The sequence below is a fragment of the Herpailurus yagouaroundi genome, unplaced genomic scaffold, assembly GCF_014898765.1.
Source record: "Herpailurus yagouaroundi ecotype Mexico unplaced genomic scaffold, PumYag 159, whole genome shotgun sequence".
Lineage (NCBI taxonomy): Eukaryota > Metazoa > Chordata > Mammalia > Carnivora > Felidae > Herpailurus > Herpailurus yagouaroundi.
In genome coordinates, this window is record NW_024412400.1 from 54,777,166 (window position 1) to 54,797,153 (window position 19,988).

General features: G+C 35.3%; 1 protein-coding gene across 3 annotated transcripts in view; it reads right to left on the reverse strand.

Annotated features, from left to right (window-relative positions):
* The window catches only part of KPNA4 (karyopherin subunit alpha 4), a 68,636-nt gene that overhangs the window by 25,684 nt on the left and 22,964 nt on the right, over positions 1 to 19,988 (reverse strand). For all 3 annotated transcript variants that reach the window (XM_040480635.1, XM_040480636.1, XM_040480637.1), the window contains 7 exons: positions 17,081 to 17,125; positions 16,110 to 16,199; positions 15,975 to 16,004; positions 15,839 to 15,891; positions 12,646 to 12,741; positions 12,033 to 12,118; positions 2,340 to 2,426 (listed from right to left, as the gene is read on the reverse strand). In XM_040480635.1, the coding sequence (XP_040336569.1) occupies positions 2,340 to 2,426; positions 12,033 to 12,118; positions 12,646 to 12,741; positions 15,839 to 15,891; positions 15,975 to 16,004; positions 16,110 to 16,199; positions 17,081 to 17,125 (487 nt within the window). The remainder of the gene's footprint in view (positions 1 to 2,339; positions 2,427 to 12,032; positions 12,119 to 12,645; positions 12,742 to 15,838; positions 15,892 to 15,974; positions 16,005 to 16,109; positions 16,200 to 17,080; positions 17,126 to 19,988) is intronic.

Consider the following 19,988-nt stretch of genomic DNA (forward strand, 5'->3'; position numbering starts at 1 on the left):
GCAGTGGGTTCCATATGCTGCTTTCTAGATTTTTAACTATTAGTTTTATATAAAAGTGTAGCTATTTAGTCTTACAAAGAAGTTTTAGACAACAACAACCAAGTTCTCATTTTAGGTCTTTTAGCCAAGAGAAGCAACATAAAGTAATAATATTTTTTTGGTACATGATTTACATATTCAGGTTTATAAATTGTTCACCTATGTTTTCATGCATTCCAAAAATAGAAGCCTAAGGATTCTTTAGAATACTTTGTGAGCAGAGAACTGCTGCTTTTACCTTCTCTCACAATGGTACTCAGTTTAACACACTTTCATGTAATAAAAACATATGTATATGTACACACATCAAAATACTATTAGAAAAAAAATCTGTAGAATTTATACTTGTGACCTAATATCAGAGTACCAAAAGTATTAACTACAAATTATTTGACATATTTAAAAAAAAAAAAAACTATGTCAAAAATAAAGTTAAAAAATAAAAAACTATGTCAAAAAAAAGGAGTGGGTGAAGGAATGAACCAAGATCCCTAGAGCAGTGGTTCCCAAAGTAATTTTTGGGCCCTATCCCAGATCTGTTAAAACAAACGCTATGAATTCAGAATTCTGGGTCAAGAATTCAAGCCCTTATCATAGGATACTGAAAACAGTTAAAAGTTTGAGAATCATTGCCTTAGAGAACTGCCAAATGGAATTTCTGTATCTAGAGTATTGCCGTAATTTCTAGCATGAAAGTCATGTTAAGTATTACATTCCACAAATGAAAACCCTTTTCTTTGCACTGCAATATTTGGAGATAAAATCCCTGTTCTTTTGGCATCCATGTAGTCTAATTATTCTACGATGTCACAGGAATTGAAAACCAAAGATCAAGATACTGCATTAATAGCTCTAAATCTAAAATTTAGTATAAAAGCAAAGGGGTGAAGGAATTTGAATACACAAAAGATAGCATTCTTAACAGCAACAGATCACATGTGAATAACACTTTACGGAGAAATTCTCCCATTTTAAAACTCCTACTTGTGGGACACTAACCATCCCTCTGCATTCTATCTTGGTCCCCCCAAAGGGTAATATAGAAGAGGTACAATAAAGTAATACTGACTACTTCCATGCAAGAACAATGGTCTGTGGCAAAAACAAACTTAAAAAAATTTTTTTTAACCTTTATTTATTTTTTTGAGACAGAGAGAGACAGAGCATGAACGGGGGAGGGTCAGAGAGACAGGGAGACACAGAATCCGAAACGGGCTCCGGGCTCTGAGCTGTCAGCACAAAGCCTGAAGCAGGGCTCGAACTCACACACCATGAGATCATGACCTGAGCCGAAGTCGGATGATCAACTGACTGAGCCACGCAGGCGCCCCAAAAATAGACTTTAATACTAAGGGACACAATACAGTTCAGATTCCAGTTTTTTTCCATTCTCCACTCACTGGAGGACAGATTTTTAAATTTTGGAGTTTGAGTAAAGCTCAGATCTAGTTTAAAAACAAATTTTGAGGGGCGCCTGGGTGGCTTAGTTGGGTAAGTGTCGGACTCAGGTATTGATCTCGTACCTTGTGGGTTCAAACCCCGTGTTGGGCTCTGTGCTGACAGCTCAGAGCCTGGAGCCTGCTTCAGATTCTGTGTCTCCCTTTCTCTCTGCCCTTCCCCTTCTCACACACTCTGTCTCTCTCTCTCTCAAAAATAAGTAAACATTAAAAAAAAATTTTTTTAAATCTTGAAATATTAGAATTGTCTTTATGCTTCCTACAATTATGTCAAAGAAAAACTGAAAGGTATGGTAATCATGGTGTTCAACATTTAATGTCACAGTCTATAAGCTACAAATACCTTCTGTAGGATGACGACCTCACAATAATGGATAACATTATTGTATTTTACCATACTAAAATCTATAAAAAATACTAAAAATTTCCATTTATACTCTTTTTAGAACTGCCATTATGGAGAAAACTTATTGGTTTATTTTGTACCACCTTTTTTCTTAGTAGTTTCTATGACAATGGAGAGTTAAGGAATAAAATGGACACATCAACACAATAAAGGAAGGAGATACATATTTCATAATTACTCAAATAACTAAGATTGACCATATATTTTTTTAAAAAGCTGTGTATATATAAAAAGATATTACCGTATCATAAGCAACAAAAAACTCATTCTATTTACCATAGGTTTACACTTAAAACAGCTTAATTTGTATAAATTATTTCACAAAAATCAGTACTGATAATGACAAATTGTTTCTCATTTTTCACTATTTGTAGTCATTTTTATTACACAGTATATGATAATAATTTTTGGACTAGCATTACAAGTTTTATACAAACCTATGATATTTCCCAGTGCCCACACTGCCTGCTCACAGACATTTTGATGGGGTGAATGTAGAAGCCTCAGGAAAAGTGGCACAGCATCTAAAGGAGGAAAATGTAAGTTACATTTAAGTTTAAAAATAGTTTTAGAGCTCAATTTCAATAATATTGATTAAAAAAAGGGGGGAGGGACTAAAGATACTATGCTCTAAACCAAAAATCAATCTGTTTTTGCTGAAACCTAAGAAGAAAGAAAGCTATCAAAAATATATTTGGGGTGCCTGGGGTGGCTCAGTTGGGTAAGCATCTGACTTCAGCTCAGGTCATGATCTCACAGTTCATGAGTTTGAAGCCCATGTTAGGCTCCATCTGACAGTGCAAAGCCTGCTTGGGATTCTGTCTCTCCCTCTCTCTTTCTGCTCCTCCTTGATTTCAGCTTTCTTTCTCTCTCAGAATAAATACACTTAAAAAAATTAATATATATATATATATATTTTAAAAATGTATTTCTTAAATTTTTTTTTACTAGGGTAAGAATAATGGAAAAATTTTAACTAGCAGACCACTTAATTCACCATCAAAATGGCAGTTTCAACATACAAATATTGTAACAAGTTGGCAAATTTTCATTCATAATTAAACCTGGATAAAATTCCAAATTAAAAATCAATCCTTATAAACAAACAGATAAATAAATTCCTTACAGATTAAGCATTTTTCTCAAATTTGGAGGAATAAAAAGGACTCCAGTTGTTGAAATAACTTTTGAATGTGGAAATGTGAAATAACAGGAGGGTGCAGTTCAATACAGTGGCATAGTAAGATCCTGACCTCACCTTCCACCATGGCACATCAAACCTACAGCTACATATACAACAATGCTCTCTACAGAACTAGCTGAACAGGTCCTCTGTATCAAAAGATAAAAAGATCACACTGAGACAGATAAGAGAGTCAGAGACTTCCCTCCTTACAAAGCCATGCGCCCCCCCCCCCGACTCCTGCCCACCACTGCAATAGGAGGGATTCACAAGTGGGATGGATCTCATAAATATGGAACATATCCCTGAGGAGGGGTTAGAGCCCCAAATCAGGCACCCAAACCCTTGGGACCGACACCAGAGACAAACCCCCGAATCATCTGGCTTTAAAAACCAACAGAGCTTATGTCCAAGAGACCCAAAGGGCTGTAGGAAACCAAGGGTACACTCTTAAAAGAATCTGTTAAAAGATTCACTTGCCCCAGGACCCAGCACAAAAGCAGTAGGTAGAAAAGTACCTAGAGCATATGTAAAGGAGGTTCATTGGCTAAGCTTAAAGCCTAAGGGATGAGGGTCGTATGGAACTTTCTCCAAGGATGGAAGTGCTGGCAGGTGCCATTTTTTATACATACTACCTTGCTAGCAAAACTTGCACCAGCCCTTCACCCCAGCCCTGAGCACTGTTGTAGCCACACCCCACCAAACCCAGTGGGATGGCTCATCCTGGCCTAGCACTCCCCTGTGGACCTGCCAAAGCTGGCAGGAGCACAAAGTCCACATAGGGGATACTCCCTGAATGCCTGGTACTGGTCACTGGGGTGGGGTGGGGGGTGTCTTAAATTTTGGGGTTCCATGGAAATGACAATCTGAGACTACTTTTGACAGGCTCCACCTCCACAGCATAGCACAGATTGCTGCCTAAAACATTGTCTTCCTGTGACCATTCCTTCAAGACTGGGAGAGAGAGCCATTTCACCTAATACATAAAAAACAAACACAGAAAGTCAAGTCAAGTAAGTAAACTGAAGAACAGAGCCAAATAAAACCCCAGAAAAAAAGCTTTACTGAAATGAAGATAATTTACCTGATAACGAGTTCAAAAACATGGTCATAAAGATGCTCCCCAATCTTGAGAGAAGAATGGATGAATATAGAATAAATTTCAACAAAACAGAAAATACGAGGAAGTACCAAACAAAAGTCAGAGAGCTGAACACAATAACTGAAGTGAAAGATACAAGAGAGGCATTCAACAGCAGGTTAAGATAAAGCAGAAGAAAGGATCAATGATCTGGAAGACAGGGCAATGGAATGCACCCCAACAGAGCAGCAAGAGAAAAAAGAAATTTTAAAAAGTGAAGACAGCTAAGGGACCTACAGGATAACATCAAGTGGAACACATTCCCATAATGGGCTCTCAGGAGAAGTGAGAAAGAAAGGTACAGAAAATTAATCTGAAGAAATAATGACTAAAAACTTTCCTAACTTGGAGAAGCAAACAGTATCCAGATCAGGGAAGCCCAAAAAGTTCCAAATAAAATGAACTCAGAAAAAGCCACACCAAGACACATTATAATTAAAATGTCAAGAGTTAAAGATAAAAAGAGTAAATTAAGGAAACAACAGAAAAACTTAATGCGTATATGACAAGCCCCATAAGGTTATCAGTAGATTTTTCAGGATATGGTTTACAGGACAGAGGCATGATATATTCAAAGTGCTGAAAGGAAAAAATTCCCAACCAAGAATACTCTACCCAGTAAAGTTATTATTAATTGAAGGAGACAAACAGTTTTCCAGACAAGCAAAAACTAAGGAATTCACTACTACTAAACCAGCCTTACAAGAAATGTTGAAGAGACGTCTTTAAGCTGAAAGGATAGGACATTAACTTGTAACAAGAAAAAATATGAGAGGAAAAATAATCAGTAGACAAAGGAAATATATGGTAAAGGTAGTAGACTAATTACTTCCAAAGCTAGCATGAAGATTAAAAAATAAAAGTAGTAAAAATAACTGTAATTACACCCATCAGTTAAAGGGACATACAAAATAACAAGATATAAAATGTGAGGCAGGGGGTAAAAATGGAGTTTTGGAATGTGTTCAAACTTAACCTGCTATCAACTTAAAATACTCTGGTATATGTAAAAGCTATATATGTAAGCCCTATGGTAACTGCAAAGCAGAAACCGGTAGTAGATACACAAAAGATAATGAGAATGGAATTTAAACATAACATTCAAGAAAAGGCATCAAACCACAAGGGACGAGAGCAAGAGAAGAAAGGAACAGAGAACAACAAAACAGCCAGAAAACAATTAACAAAATGTCAGTAAGTACACATACTTATCTATAATTATTTTAAATGTAAGTGGATTAAATTCTCCAATCAACAGACACAGAATGTCTGGGGCGCCTGGGTGGCTCAGCTGGTTAAGCGTCTGCTTTCAGCTCAAGTCATGATCTCAGAGTTTGTGGGTTCCAGCCCCACACTGGGCTCTCTGCTGTCAGCGCAGAGCCCACTTCGGATCCTCTGTTCCCTCTCTCTCTGACCCTCCCCTGTTCACGTGCATGCATGCTCTCTCTCTCTCCCCACCTCTCAAAAAAGAAATAAACATTAAAAATAAAAAGACACTGAATGTCTGAATGGATAGGAAATAACTCTCATCCATATGTTGCCTACTAGAGACTCACCTCAAATGTAAGGATACACACAGACTAAAAGTTAAGGGATAGAATAAAAGGGTTTCATGCAAATGGAAACCAAAAGAAACATGGGGTAGCTATCCCATGTGTATCAGCTATGTGTATCAGACAAAATAGACTTCAAAACAAAGACTGCAATAAAAGACAAAGAAGGGCATTACATGATGCTAACAGGGTCAATCAAGCAAGAAAATACAATGTTTGTAAGTCTTTATGAATCCAATATAGGAGCACCTAAATATATAAAGCAAATATTGACAGATGTAAAGGGAGGAACTGACAGCAATAAATAGTGGGGAGGCTTTCATACCCCACTTACATCACTGGATAGACCATTCAGATAGAAAATCCGTAAGAAAACATTAGCATTAAACAACACATTAGACCAGAATGACTTCACATATATATACACAAACACTCCATTCAAAAGTTATAGAACACACATTCTTTTCAAGTGCACATGGAACATTCTCCAGGACAGATCACATGTTAAGCCACAAAAGAAACCTCATGAAATTTAGGACCAAAAACACATCAAACATCTTTTTAGAACACAGTGGTATGAAAATAAAAATCACAAAACTGGAAAAATTATAAATATGTGGTGATTAAACAACATGCTACTGAACAATCAATGGGTCATGGAAGAAATCAAAGGAAAAATTTAAAAATATCTTGAGACAAACGAAAATGAAAGTACAACATGCTTAAGTTTATGGGATGCAACAAGAGCAGTTCTAAACCTGAAGCTCACAGTGATACAGAAGGACTACCTCAAGAAACAAGAAAAATCTCAAATAATCTACCTTTACTAAAAGAACTAGGAAAAGAGGAACAAGGCTCAAAGTTAGTAGAAAAACGGAAATAATAAAGATCAGAGCAGAAATAAATGAAATACAGACTAAACAGATAATAGAAAAGATCAATGAAACTAAGAGCTGATTTTCTGAGAAGATAAACAAAAACTGGTGAACCTTTAGCTAGACTAAGGAAAAAAAGAGGGTCCAAATAAATAAAATCATAAATTAAAGTTGGGAAGTTACAACTGTTATCAAGGAAAATTAAAAGATCATAAGAGACTTCTATAAACAATTACATGCCAATAAACTGGACAACCTAAAAGAAATGAATAAATTCCTATACATTTACCATCTTCCAAGACAGAAATGGAAAATCTAAATAGACCAATTGCTAGAAGCGCAATTGAATCAGTAATCAAAAATCTCTCAATAAAAAGTCCAGCACCAGACAGCTTCACTGTTGAATTCTACCATTCAAAGATTTAACACCTATCCTTCTCAAACTCTTCCTAGAAAGTGAAGAGCAGGGAACCCTTCCAATCAGTTGAGGCCAGCATTACTCTGATACCAAATTCAGACAAGGACATCACAAATAAAGAGTATTATAGGCCAAAATTTTTGATGAATACAGATGCAAACACCCTGAATGAAGTCCTAGCAAACCAAATTCAACAATACATTTAAAAAATCGTTAAATTTCAGGGATGCAAGGATGGTTTAACATCTGCAAGTCAATTATGATATACCACATTAACAAAATGAAGGATAAAAATCATATGATCATTTCAACAGATGTAGAAAAAGCATTTGACAAAATTCAACATCCATTTATGATAAAAATTCTCAACAAAGTGGGTACAGAGGAAATGTACCCCAACATAATAAAGGTCTCATATGATAAGCCCATAGTTAGTATCATACTCAAAGGTGAAAAGCTAAAAACTTTTCCTCTAAGATCAGGACTAAGACAAAGATGTCTGCTCTCACCAATTTTATTCAAAACAGTATTCAAAGTTCTAGTCAGAGCAAATAGAAAAAGAAAGAAAATGCATCCAAACTGGAAGGAAGGAAAACTGCCATTATTTGCAGATGACATAATGATACATATAGGAAACCATAAAGACTCCATAAAAAATACTACTAGAATAAATGAATTTGGTAAAGTTGCAGGATGCAGAGTCAATATAGAAAAATCTGTAGCATATTTATACGCTACAAACTATTAGAAAAATTAAGAAAACAACTCCATTTACAATTTCACCAAAAAGAGGAAAATACCTAGGAATAAATTTAACCAAGGAGATGAAAGACCTATGCAAAAAACTACAAGACACTGATGAAAGAAACAGATGAAACAAATAAAAACAAATAAATGGAACAATATTCCATGCTCCTATCAAAATCCCAATGGCAGTTTTCACAAAAATAGAACGAACAATCCTAAATTTGTATGGAATCACAAAAGATTCTGAATGGCCAAAGCAATCTTGAGAAAGAAGAATCAAACTGGAGGCCTCACGCTCCTTGATTCAAACTATATTACAAAGCTACATTAATCAAAACAGTATGGTACCTATGTTGGCATAAAAACAGGGATGTAGATCAACAGAAAAGAAATAAACCCATGTACATATAATCAACTAATTTACAGCAAAGGAGGCAAGAAAAGACATTGGGGAAAGGACAGTTTCTTCAATAAACGGCGTTGAGATAACTGGATAGCCAAATGCATTAAGAATGAAACTAAACCAGAATGTTATACCATATACAAAAATGAACTCAAATGAATTAAAGACTTGAATATAAGACCAGAAACTGTAAAAATTTCTACTAGAAAACACTGGTGGTAAGCTTCTTGACATCATTCTTGACAGTATTTTTTTTGAACCTGACTTCACATGCAATTAGCAACAAAAGCAAAAGTAAATGCAACTACATCAAACTAAAAGCTTCTGTACAGCCGAGGAGACTATCAACAAAATAAAAAGGCAACCTCCTGAATGAGAGTATATTTGCAAATCATGTATCTGGTAAGTGGTTAACATCCAAAATATATAAAGAATACCAACCCCCTCCCCCAAAATTTGATTACAAAATGGGAATAGAACCTGAATAGACATCTTGCTAAGGAAGGCATATACATGGCCCACAGACATGAAAAGATGCTCAACATCACGAACCATCAGGGAAAAGCAAATCAAAACCATAAGGAGGTATCACCTCACACTGGTCAGAACAGCTAATCAAAAAGACAAGCAATAACAAGTGTTGGACAGGATGCTGAGAAAAGAGAGCCCTGGTGCACTGCTGGTGGGCATGTAAATTGGTGCAGCCACTATGGAAAACAGTGTATAGGCTAATGAAGAAACTAAAAACACATGATCCAGTAATTCCACTTCTGGGTATTTATCTGAGCAAAATGAAAACAAATTTAAGAAGAGTACCCAGTATTTTCACCACAAGTATCTTTGCCACAAACACTTTCACCCTATAACTAATTGGCCATAAGGCAATTATGCCATAAAAGAGGGGCATTCAGTTAAAAGGACATAATGAGGGGCGCCTAGGTGGCTCAGTTGGTTAAGCATCCGACTTCAGCTCAGGTCATGATCTCGCGGTTCGTGGGTTCAAGCCCCGCGTCGGGCTCTGTGCTGACAGCTCAGAGCCTGGAGCCTGGAGCCTGTTTCGGATTCTGTGTCTCCCTCTCTCTCTCACCCTCACCTGTTCATGCTCTGTCTCTCTCTGTCTCAAAAATAAATAAACGTTAAAAAAAAAAAAAAATTAAAAATAAATAAATAAATAAAAGGACATAATGCAAAATGAAAAATGCATTAATTAAAAAGACTTTATTGCAAAATACAACATTTGAATACATTTAAAATGTGTGTAGATTCATGTAATTCTATGCAAATAACTGATTTTATTTTGCAGAGTAAGCACTTGTCCTCAAAGTCTTTCTTTCATAATATACATTTTTTTCCTTATTGATTCATCTCTTCATTTGGCATCACCTTTTCTCATTTTTTCACTAAAATTTTTTCCTTAAGGGAGGTATTAAGTTTCTAAATACAAGGATGCATGCATATTTGTAACAGTTTTGTATGGCACTGTGAAAGTCTTCTACCTTGTTCTCTGTTCTCAGCATGCTGTCACACGTCTGTTGATAGATGTTTCAAAGTTCTAGGAGAAATGTGGGTTCAAAACTCTGTGCCACTGTATACACTATTATGAGGGTTAGCTAAGATTAATATAAAAATGGGAGTACTGTGTCAATGGAGAAATGAAAGCAAACTGTCAATTATTTGATGAAACAAACACACTATCAAATCAAACTGTAAACCAGTTATTCTGATACCTTTTATGGCAAAACTGCTTTACAGCCAATGCGTTTGTGGGGGAAGTGTTTTCAGCAAAGATACTTACGGTGAAATCGCTTGGAACCTTTGAAGATATATGCACCCCTATGTTCATTACAGCATTATTCACAGTAGCCAAGATATGGAAACAAAGTGTCAAATGATGGATGGATGGATTACAAGATGTGTGTACATGTACATATGTATACACACACATGCGTACACATAGACACAGACACACACACAATGGAATACCACTCAGCCATTAAAAAAAGAAAATAAATAAATAAATCCTTGTCCATTATGATGTCAATGGATCTTGAGGTACTAAGTGAAACAGGTCTGAAAGACCATGTATGATTTCACTCACATGTGGAATCTAAAAAACAAATGAACAAAATAAAACTCATAGATGCAGAGAACAGATTGGTGGTTGAGAGAGGGGAGGGTTTTTTGGGGGTGGGTGAAATAGGAGAAGGGGGCCAAGAGTTACAAACTTCTGGTCATAAAACAAGTCACAGGAATGAAATGAAATGTACAACATGGTAACTGTAGTCAATAATACTGTAATGCATATTATGTAATTTGATATGAAGATGGGGAAACTAGAGTTACTGTGATCACTTCTTGATGTATACATTTTTTTTTGAGAGCAAGACAGCAAGTGTGACAGGATTGGGCAAAAAGAGAGGGAGAGAGAGAACCCTTAAGCAGGTTCTGCACTGTAAGTGCAGAGGCTAATGTGGGGCTTGAACTCATAAACCTTAAGATCATGACATGAGCCCAAGTTCGGACACTGAAACACTGAGCCACCCAGGCACCCCTTGGTGTATATACATACATTTTGAGTCATTATGTTGTACACCTGAAACTAATTTAATGTTATTTATGTCAATTACACCTCAATTAAAAACAAACTTCACATGTGTCTTTAGACAGGCCAGTGACTCCTGTACCACATAGCCCTTCTGAATCAAAAAGTGGTTCTGTTGCTTTAGAACAAGGATGGGAAACAGAGAAAAATCTGTATCTAAACAGAGTAATACTGCATTGAACACATGATTCTTCCATTTTTTCTTTCTTCTGATATTACTTTACTTTGAAAAATGCTATTTAAGTACATGTAGGTCATGTTTTACTCATAAAAAATCATTCATTCATCTATTCTATTTGGTAAAATAAGACAGACTGACAGTGTTAAAACCAATTCTAAGCCTCCTTCTAATCTTGAAAAAGGACTTAGGAAGCAAAATGAGCGACTAAAAGATTATCTTGAGATAATAAAATTTACTAGTCAATTATACAAAATAAAACCAAACATAAAAACCAAAACCCATTTAAACCTCAAATTAAGCCAATTTTATCATGATTTAAGGTAGTATTAATATTCTATGTAATATAGGAACAGAAATGTCTACAAAATAAAATGTTTACTTGGGTAAAACCTCTGTTCCCCTTTAAAATCATGTAGAAATTAGAGCTTAAGATTTTAAGAGGCTTAGTTAGACAAGCATCCTGCTTACACACCTGAGAAGCATTTTAGAAGTACCTTCTTTAAAATTATTAATTTCTTTGTTTGATAAGAGAATTAAATAGTATTAATGAAAACAATACTCAGGTTATCACTTCCAATAATCTTCCACTTACAACTTTTGGAACATAAAAGAAAAACAATCCTATTAAAATTGCAATGAACAAATTTCAAGCTATTTTTCAACAGGACTACTTTATAAAAGATTCTAAATCGCATGATGAAAATCTCATTAAGAGAGGCCAAGAGGTAGTAAGGCAATGGGAAAAAACACTCGTATTTGTATGAGGTCCTATAAATAAAGTGAAACTACAACAATATAATCGCTACTAAGGAAATGTCAGATTTAGCATCAAATGAATTTTTGGAAATAGAAAATGTCAGTCATTGGAACAACATGATCAAAGTAATATACTTAAGTTGGCCTATTTCAACTACTCCGTTATTGGATAGACATTATTTTATAATATATTCTTTTAACAGAATCACTATTTTTTTTTACTAACTTCTTTGTTAGAAACCATAATTTTATCCGTCAATCACCAACTTACTGGACTGAACTACTGCTTGAGTTTGTTCAGAGGTTCCAGATGCAATGTTTGTCAGAGCCCATGCAGCTTCAAACTGTAAAGAAGGACTACAAAAAAACAAATAATTTTAATGAAACAGTAGGGATTTTTACATTGGCCCAAATACACTATCTGCCAACCATTCCTCTCCTCGAGCATTTTTAAAGTATTAAATATTTTGTTTCAAAAGGTACCTATACATCTAGCCTTTTTTTTTTTTGTTTAAACTTCCAATGACTATTTACAGTATCTCTTCAGTATAAAAAGCATCCAATTTCCTTGGGTGTCCGTATTTTTAGTAAAAACTCTTTATTAAGATACCTATATATTACTACCCAACAGTTTTCTTAAGTACTTACCGGCCAAGCTACTACTTGTCAATTCTCAAAGCTTAAAAGTTAAATGTATCATTCTCAAGTTCCTCTTTAGCCTTTATGTTCACCTCTTGGTGTAAACACACCTTGCACTGTTTTTCCCTTTGGCTTTTTCAGTTCCATCTTATAGCCCTTTTCTTTAAAGATCAAACTAACTACTAGAAAATCTTGTTTTCTGCAAAAGATAGATTCTAAATTAGTTCTTAAAATAATGTACTTACTTGTCATCTCTTTCAAGACAATGGACTAAAATAGGCAATATTCCAGATTTTATTAAGTCATCGATTGGTGGATTTCGATCACTGGACAAAAGCTTCCTATAAGAGACACACATACCCTTGTGAAATTTAATGACATATAATTAAATTCAAATTCATATTTGACATAGGGATGACACAAATCCTCACTCATTTGAATACCCTGCACAGCAATTTTATAAAAGCTAATCAGATGATTCCTCTATATAAACCAAGTGATGGCTACTTATTTACTACCCAATAAATGAAAACTCTTTGCCCTAGCCTAAACCATTCCACAAGTGGGCTCCATTTTACCTAACTAATCTCATTCTCTGTAATTCAAAAATAGATCAGTTGTCTGTCCCACCATTTCAATCTCATTTCCAGGCCCTTCACATCCTAGTCCCTACACTTGGAATGCCCTCTTTTCCATCTATTCAAACGCTTACCTATTCAAAGTCCATTTCAAGTTGTATGCTTTCACAGTACCCTCTCTGAATTCCAAGAACATTTACACAGCATATGCTTACATTTGCTATTAAGTATCGCTATTTTTAATACACTTCGCTGCCTTCTCAATTAGGTTCTAAACTTTTTACATAGCAAGAATTATACTAAATGCTTTTCACAGTATTTTCCACAACATGGCACAATTCTTAACACAAAGTAGAAAATAACCCAGTCTTTCTTAATCGAGGTTCTAGATTTAATAAAAGAATTTTACTTCATTTACTTTACTTCATTTTACTTCACTGAGGACGTTCTTAAATATTCAGAAATGTCCTTTTTTTCTGAGTGCATAATGTTGCATACAGTATCTACAAAATATGAGATCAGTTTGATGCTACTGTCTTGATCTGTGCTAAGGTACCATCAAGTTTTACCACAGGTGCTTTTACAACATCACTGTAAATTGTTAGCATATTTAAAAAAGGCAAATAAAGTCTTAGTATTTTTGATAAATGAGTTTGATTTTGTATACTCCCCGAAGTTGTCTCAGTATCTCCTAGAGAGTCAAAGACCATCATTTGAGGGATGCCTGGGTGGCTCAGTTGGTTAAGTGCTCAACTCTTGATTTCAGATCAGATTATGATCTCATGGTTCTTGGGATCGAGCCCCCATTGGGGCTGTCAACGTGGAACGTGCTTGGGATTCTCTTCCTCTCTCCTGCTTGCACGCACACACACACAGGTGTACCCTTTCACTCTCAAAATAAATAAACATTAAACAAACAAACAAAAAACACAAAAAAACAAAGACCCGAATTTGAAAATATCTGCTTTAGGGGCCTTAGGGCTTTAATTATTTTGTAGAACTCCTATTGAGAAGAGTTGCTCCAAAACTATCAAATAATCAACAATGAAAAATGGTGAGCATAATGTATCAATTTTTTCCAGTTCATTTATTTACTTTGGGGAGGGGGGGCAGGGAGGAAGAGACAGAGACAGTGACACAGAATGAGAATTCCAAGCAGGCTCTGCACGGGAGCCCGACACGGGGCTTGAACTCATGAATCATGAGATCATGACCTGAACCAAATCAAGAGTCAGACACTCAACCGAATGAGCCACCCAGGTACCCCTCAAATTTCATAATCATTCTATCTATAAACATAATTTGCCATTTTGAGATGTGAATACTCCTATGATTTTCTTCCTACATAACCAAGTCCTCTCTACGAAGTTCTTTTACCTGTAGTGGGCAATAGTGTTAATTCTATAATTTTCCTACCTGTTCTAGGGTTTTTAAAATACACAAAAGTAGGAAAACTAATAACCTATTCATTAATACAAAGGTCTCAGAAACAAGTTTTTCTGGTTCCCCTCTTAAAACATAGGAGCATAAACCTCTAGACCACAGATTTCACAGCAGAAATACACAAAATAACATAATATTCCTACCTGGAAATCCACTGGGAAACTCTGTAGCCCTCAATCTTTTATCTTTTATTTTTAAAAACTTTACATCCAAGTTAGTTAGCATATAGTGCAACAATGATTTCAGCAGATTTCTTAATGCCCCTTACCCATTTAGCCCATCCCCCCCCCACAACCTCTCCAGTAACCCTCTGTTTATTCTCCATATTTAAGAGTCTCTTATGTTTTATCCCCCTCCCTGTTTTTATATTTTTTGCTTCCCTTCCCTTGTTCATCTGTTTTGTATCTTAAAGTCCTCATATGAGTGAAGTCATAGGATATTTGTCTTTCTCTGACTAATTTCACTTAGCATAACACCCTCTAGTTCCATCCACCTAGTTGCAAATTGTAGCCCTCAATCTTAATGTCACTTGCCTGTACACTGCTATAGTACGCTTATAACTCAATTTATTGTTTGATTAAAATAAGGACTGTGAAAAGAATTAGCTACCTGGGCAGGAGATGAAAAACCTTTTTATAAAATTAAACCTATTAATAAAAAGTGAAGTTTTATAAATAACGTTTTTTGGGGTGCCTGTGTGGCTCAGTTGGTTAAGCATTCAACTTCGGCTCAGGTCATGATCTCACGGGTTCATGAGTTCGAGCCCCACGTCAGGCTCTATGCTGACAGCTGAGAACCTGGAGCCTGTTTCATATTCTGTGTCTCCCTCTCTCTCTGCCCCTCCCCAACTTGTGCTCTCTCAAAAATAAATAAAAACATATAAAAGAATTAAAATAAATAAATAATGCTTTTTTCTTTTCTTTTTTTTTCTTTTTCAACGTTTATTTATTTTTGGGACAGAGAGAGACAGAGCATGAACGGGGGAGGGGCAGAGAGAGAGGGAGACACAGAATCGGAAACAGGCTCCAGGCTCTGAGCCATCAGCCCAGAGCCCGACGCGGGGCTCGAACCACGGACCGCGAGATCGTGACCTGGCTGAAGTCGGACGCTTAACCGACTGCGCCACCCAGGCGCCCCAAATAATGCTTTTCTATTAGTTGCTAGCAATAACCTGTCAAATCAACTCTTTCCTAGCATCTATGTATTCTGCAACTTGAAACTTTATCTGAGTTTAGAAAAAACTGCTATCAATACACTAAACCAGAAAAAAAATTTTTAAGTAAATTTAGTTAGTCTATGGACTGTTCTTTATTGTTTGTCATCAAACTTGAGTCACAGTAGTATTACATAGTGAAAAGTCAAACAGAACTCCTGTGTAAGTTATGAAATTTAAATATGTCCTCAAAATTTAACTTACCTAGCAGCTTGAACTGCACTTAACTGAATTCCTTGGTTATCACTTGAAGCATTCTATAAAAAATTAAAACAATTTTTGATATAGATACACAGTAATTAGAAATACAAATGAAGACTCGGGAAAACACTCAACTTACTTGAACAATAGCTTCTAGAGAGGTATTTTGCTGTAAAAAAATTACAGAGAAAACAAAGTTAAAAAGTCACCTTAAAATTATTTATGTAAAATCTTTCATTCGTAGTTTTATGTTACCAGAATAATGATAACTTACCACTCTATAATCGCCATCTATATCAGAATCTTCACAGATATCTTCATGTGGTACATTCCTTCTCTTTAAGAGATGTTCATCTCTTTTATTCTTAAAAAACAAAAAAATCAGAAAAAGAACTTTAGTTAAATAAAAAGATAGTTTCATACAAAGGTTATGCAATCCTGTCCTACAAAATGAAACAGGAAGTGCCTTTTAAAAGTAAAACGCAAATGAAAAATTAAACCAAATTGTGAATCAAACACTTAAGCAACACTAATTTGAGACCCAAACCCCAAATACTACATTTTTAATGAACCGTGAACTATATAAAAACAAACTGAAAAACAAAAAATTCTGATTAAAAAAGATAGTGTACAGTTTAAGCCAGAACCAAACATACATATTTATTTAAAAGTACTAAACCATTTTATACATCATCTGGGAGCTTCTCTTTATCACCTAAAAACAAAGTCAAAGCAAAAGGTGGGCAGTTCAAAATCAGACAGAAATCAACAATTCCTCACAAAAATCAAGGGCCACTTAAATTTCACTTAAAATGTGTGGGACAAATTTAAAGATATATATTTCCAACTATAACCCATTTTTCTTTTTTTACAGACATAACTTATTTTAATACTTGAAAAGTTGATGAAATTTGTAAGTAAAATAAGTTCTTTTCAGGGCATATTTACACCTGTAAATAGCAGAATTATTCAGTAAAACTGTATAGTTATGACTTACACTTCATATAAATTATCAAAAATTACAGAAGAAAAACACCACATAAGAATTCATTTATCTCTATTTCTGGATAGTGGACAAGTTGTATCTTGCCAACTTCAATAGCCTAAGTTTAGTCAAAATCCTTCAGTTTTCAAAAGAAAAAGAAATGCTAGGCACTTGAGATTAATATACATTTAGTACCTTCCATATATGCTATAATGTTGTTAGAATTATGCTTGAAAGTACCCAATATTAATCAGACTCACCTTCCTTAATTCAACTACAACTTCATTTCGTTGTCTTCTCATAGTCTACAAGAAATTAAAGAAAAATATGTTTTTAAAAACACCCCAATTTCCATCACCCAGAGAAAACCACTAGTAACATTTTAATGTACATCCCATAATCTTTTCTTCTAGTCATATATGTACATAGTCACATTTTACTCATAATAAAGATCATAGTATATATATATGATTTTCTATATTAAATATAAAATTTTAAAACTGTAGCATTTATAAAAATACAAAGATACAAAGAATAATAGAACCCATAAGCTCGCCTCCCATATGAACCACAACACTTAAGTAATACATGTACAAGGTTAGTAAACTCAACTGCTTAAAAGGAGGGGTGGGGGGCATCTACCTGTCAATCCAGGTCTTTCTCTAAAGGTGACTAGTGTTAGATTTACTGTGATTCTGACACACTTATCGATTTATTTTGTCTTCACCTTATTTTTGTTTACTTAATTTATAGAGTTTAGAGCCCTTCCATGGTGGTATATACAAATATCTTCTATTATTATTATTATTATTATTATTATTATTATTATTATTATTTGAGAGAGAGAGAGTGCACAAACACATGCATTCACTTGCACAGGGGAGGGGCAAGCAGAGACTCTTAAGCAGGTTCCACACCCAGCACCAAGCCTGAAGTGGAGCTGGATTTTGGATCTCACAACTCTGAGACCATGACCTGAGTGAGTCCAAATCAAAAGTAGGAAGCTTACCCAACTGAGTCACCCAGGCACCTCTCTTTTTCGTTATTTCTAATGACCACATAATTTTTTATCACATACTGTAACTATTTTCTTATTCTTTTAATATGAATTTTTCTCATTTTAAACTTACCTAACACATGGATACATGTTCACTGTAAAACATTCAAACCTTCAGATGAACAACAGAAGTTTATGTTCTTTTTGTATAAGTTCCCCTCATTCTTTCTAGTGACTGCATAGGTCAGGGCATACCAAGTAGAAATAGCAAAATCACAAATACTCAGATGTCTAATAAAGATCTCAAACTTATATCCAAAGCCAAACTTTTGATTTTTAACAAACATACATAACTCTATCTGATCTCACATGGTTCATATAGGGGGTGAGACCATGAATTCTTTTATTCTTTGTACCTTTTTATAAGCCTTATGTTACTGTTTAAAAAATTTATGACATATCCAGTATTATAGATCTGCTGATAATTTCAAAGAGATTTCAGTAAATGTCAACTCTATTCTTCCAGATGCACAGACAAAAACTTTAGTATATGTGCTGCCGAAGCGAGCACTGGACAAAAACTTTAGAGCAATCCTGGATTCTTCTTCTTCTCTCATGTTACACATTCAATCTGCTAACAAATCCTCTGGTTCAACCTTCAAAACTTATCCAAAACCCAACTACATATCACTATCTTCTCTGCCACTACTCTGGTCCAACTCTCCATTATCCTTCACCTAGATTATTGCAAAAGCCTCAACTTGTATCCCTCTTTCTGCTCTTGCTTGCCTTCTCCCCCAGTTCATTCTTATCAAAACAACCAAAGCAATCCTCACAGGGAATCTTAATTCTTGAATGCCACAGTCTCCTTTGACAGCTGGTGAAATCAATGAACACCTTCCACACGGTGTTTTTAAATACAGATAAGAAATACATAAGGTTACAAAGAAAAGCAAGTATATTGACATACAGTTGTCCAAAATATTTAAGCATGAAAAAACTGTAATATATGTACTTCGTTATTACATTAAACAGGTTCTAGCAGTGAGTCCAACAACGAGTATAATTTCAAAGTGATGATAATAAAGATATTCTGCAAAAATGTTTTACTGGTGGTGACAAAAAATTACAGGTAACTTTAATAACTGCTGCAGTTTACTGGCTACATTATTAAATGAAGGAAACACTGTTAGAAGTTAGAAGTTAGTGAAAAATAAAGATGTAATTTTTTCTAAGTTTCTAGGCCTTCCTGAATTCTACTTATAGACTCCAAGGGAGGAAGGACCCAGTAAAAGGACCCCTTTCTAAAAAGTCAGCCAGATCACGGACTTCAAATTGTATTACAAAGCTGCAATCATCAAGACAGTATGGTACTGGCACAAAAACAGACACTCAGATCAATGCAACAGAATAGAGAACCCAGAAATTTACCCACAAGTGTATGGCCAACTAATCTTTGATAAAGCAGGAAAGAATATCCAATGGAACACAGACAGTCTCTTCCACAAGTGGTGCTGGGAAAACTGGACAGCGACATGCAGAAGAATGAACCTGGACCACTTTCTTACACCACACGCAAAAATGAACTCAAAATGGGTGAAAGACCTAAATGTAAGACAGGAAGCCATCAAAATCCTTGGGGAGAAAGCAGGCAAAACCTTTATGACCTTGGCCACAGCAACTTCTTACTCAACACATCTCCAGAGGCAAGGGAAACAAAAGCAAAAATCAACTATTGAGACCTCATCAAAATAAAAAGCTTCTACACAGCGAAGGAAACAATCAGCAAAACTAAAAGGCAACAAAAAGAATGGGGGAAGATATCTGCAAATGACATATCAGATAGAGTCAGTATCCAAAATCTATAAGGAACTTCTCAAACTCAATACCCCAAAAAAACAAATAATCCAGTGAAGAAATGGGCAAAAGACATGAATAGACACTTCTCCAAAAAAGATATCCAGATGGCCAACTGACACATGAAAAAATGCTCAACATCTCATCATCAGGGAAATACAAATCAAAACCACAATGAGATACCACCTCACACCAATCAGAATGGCTAACATTAACAACTTAGGCAACAACAAATGTTGGTGAGGATGTGGACAAAGAGGATCTCTCTTTTGCACTGCTGGTGGGAATGCAAACTGGTACAGCCACCCTGGAAA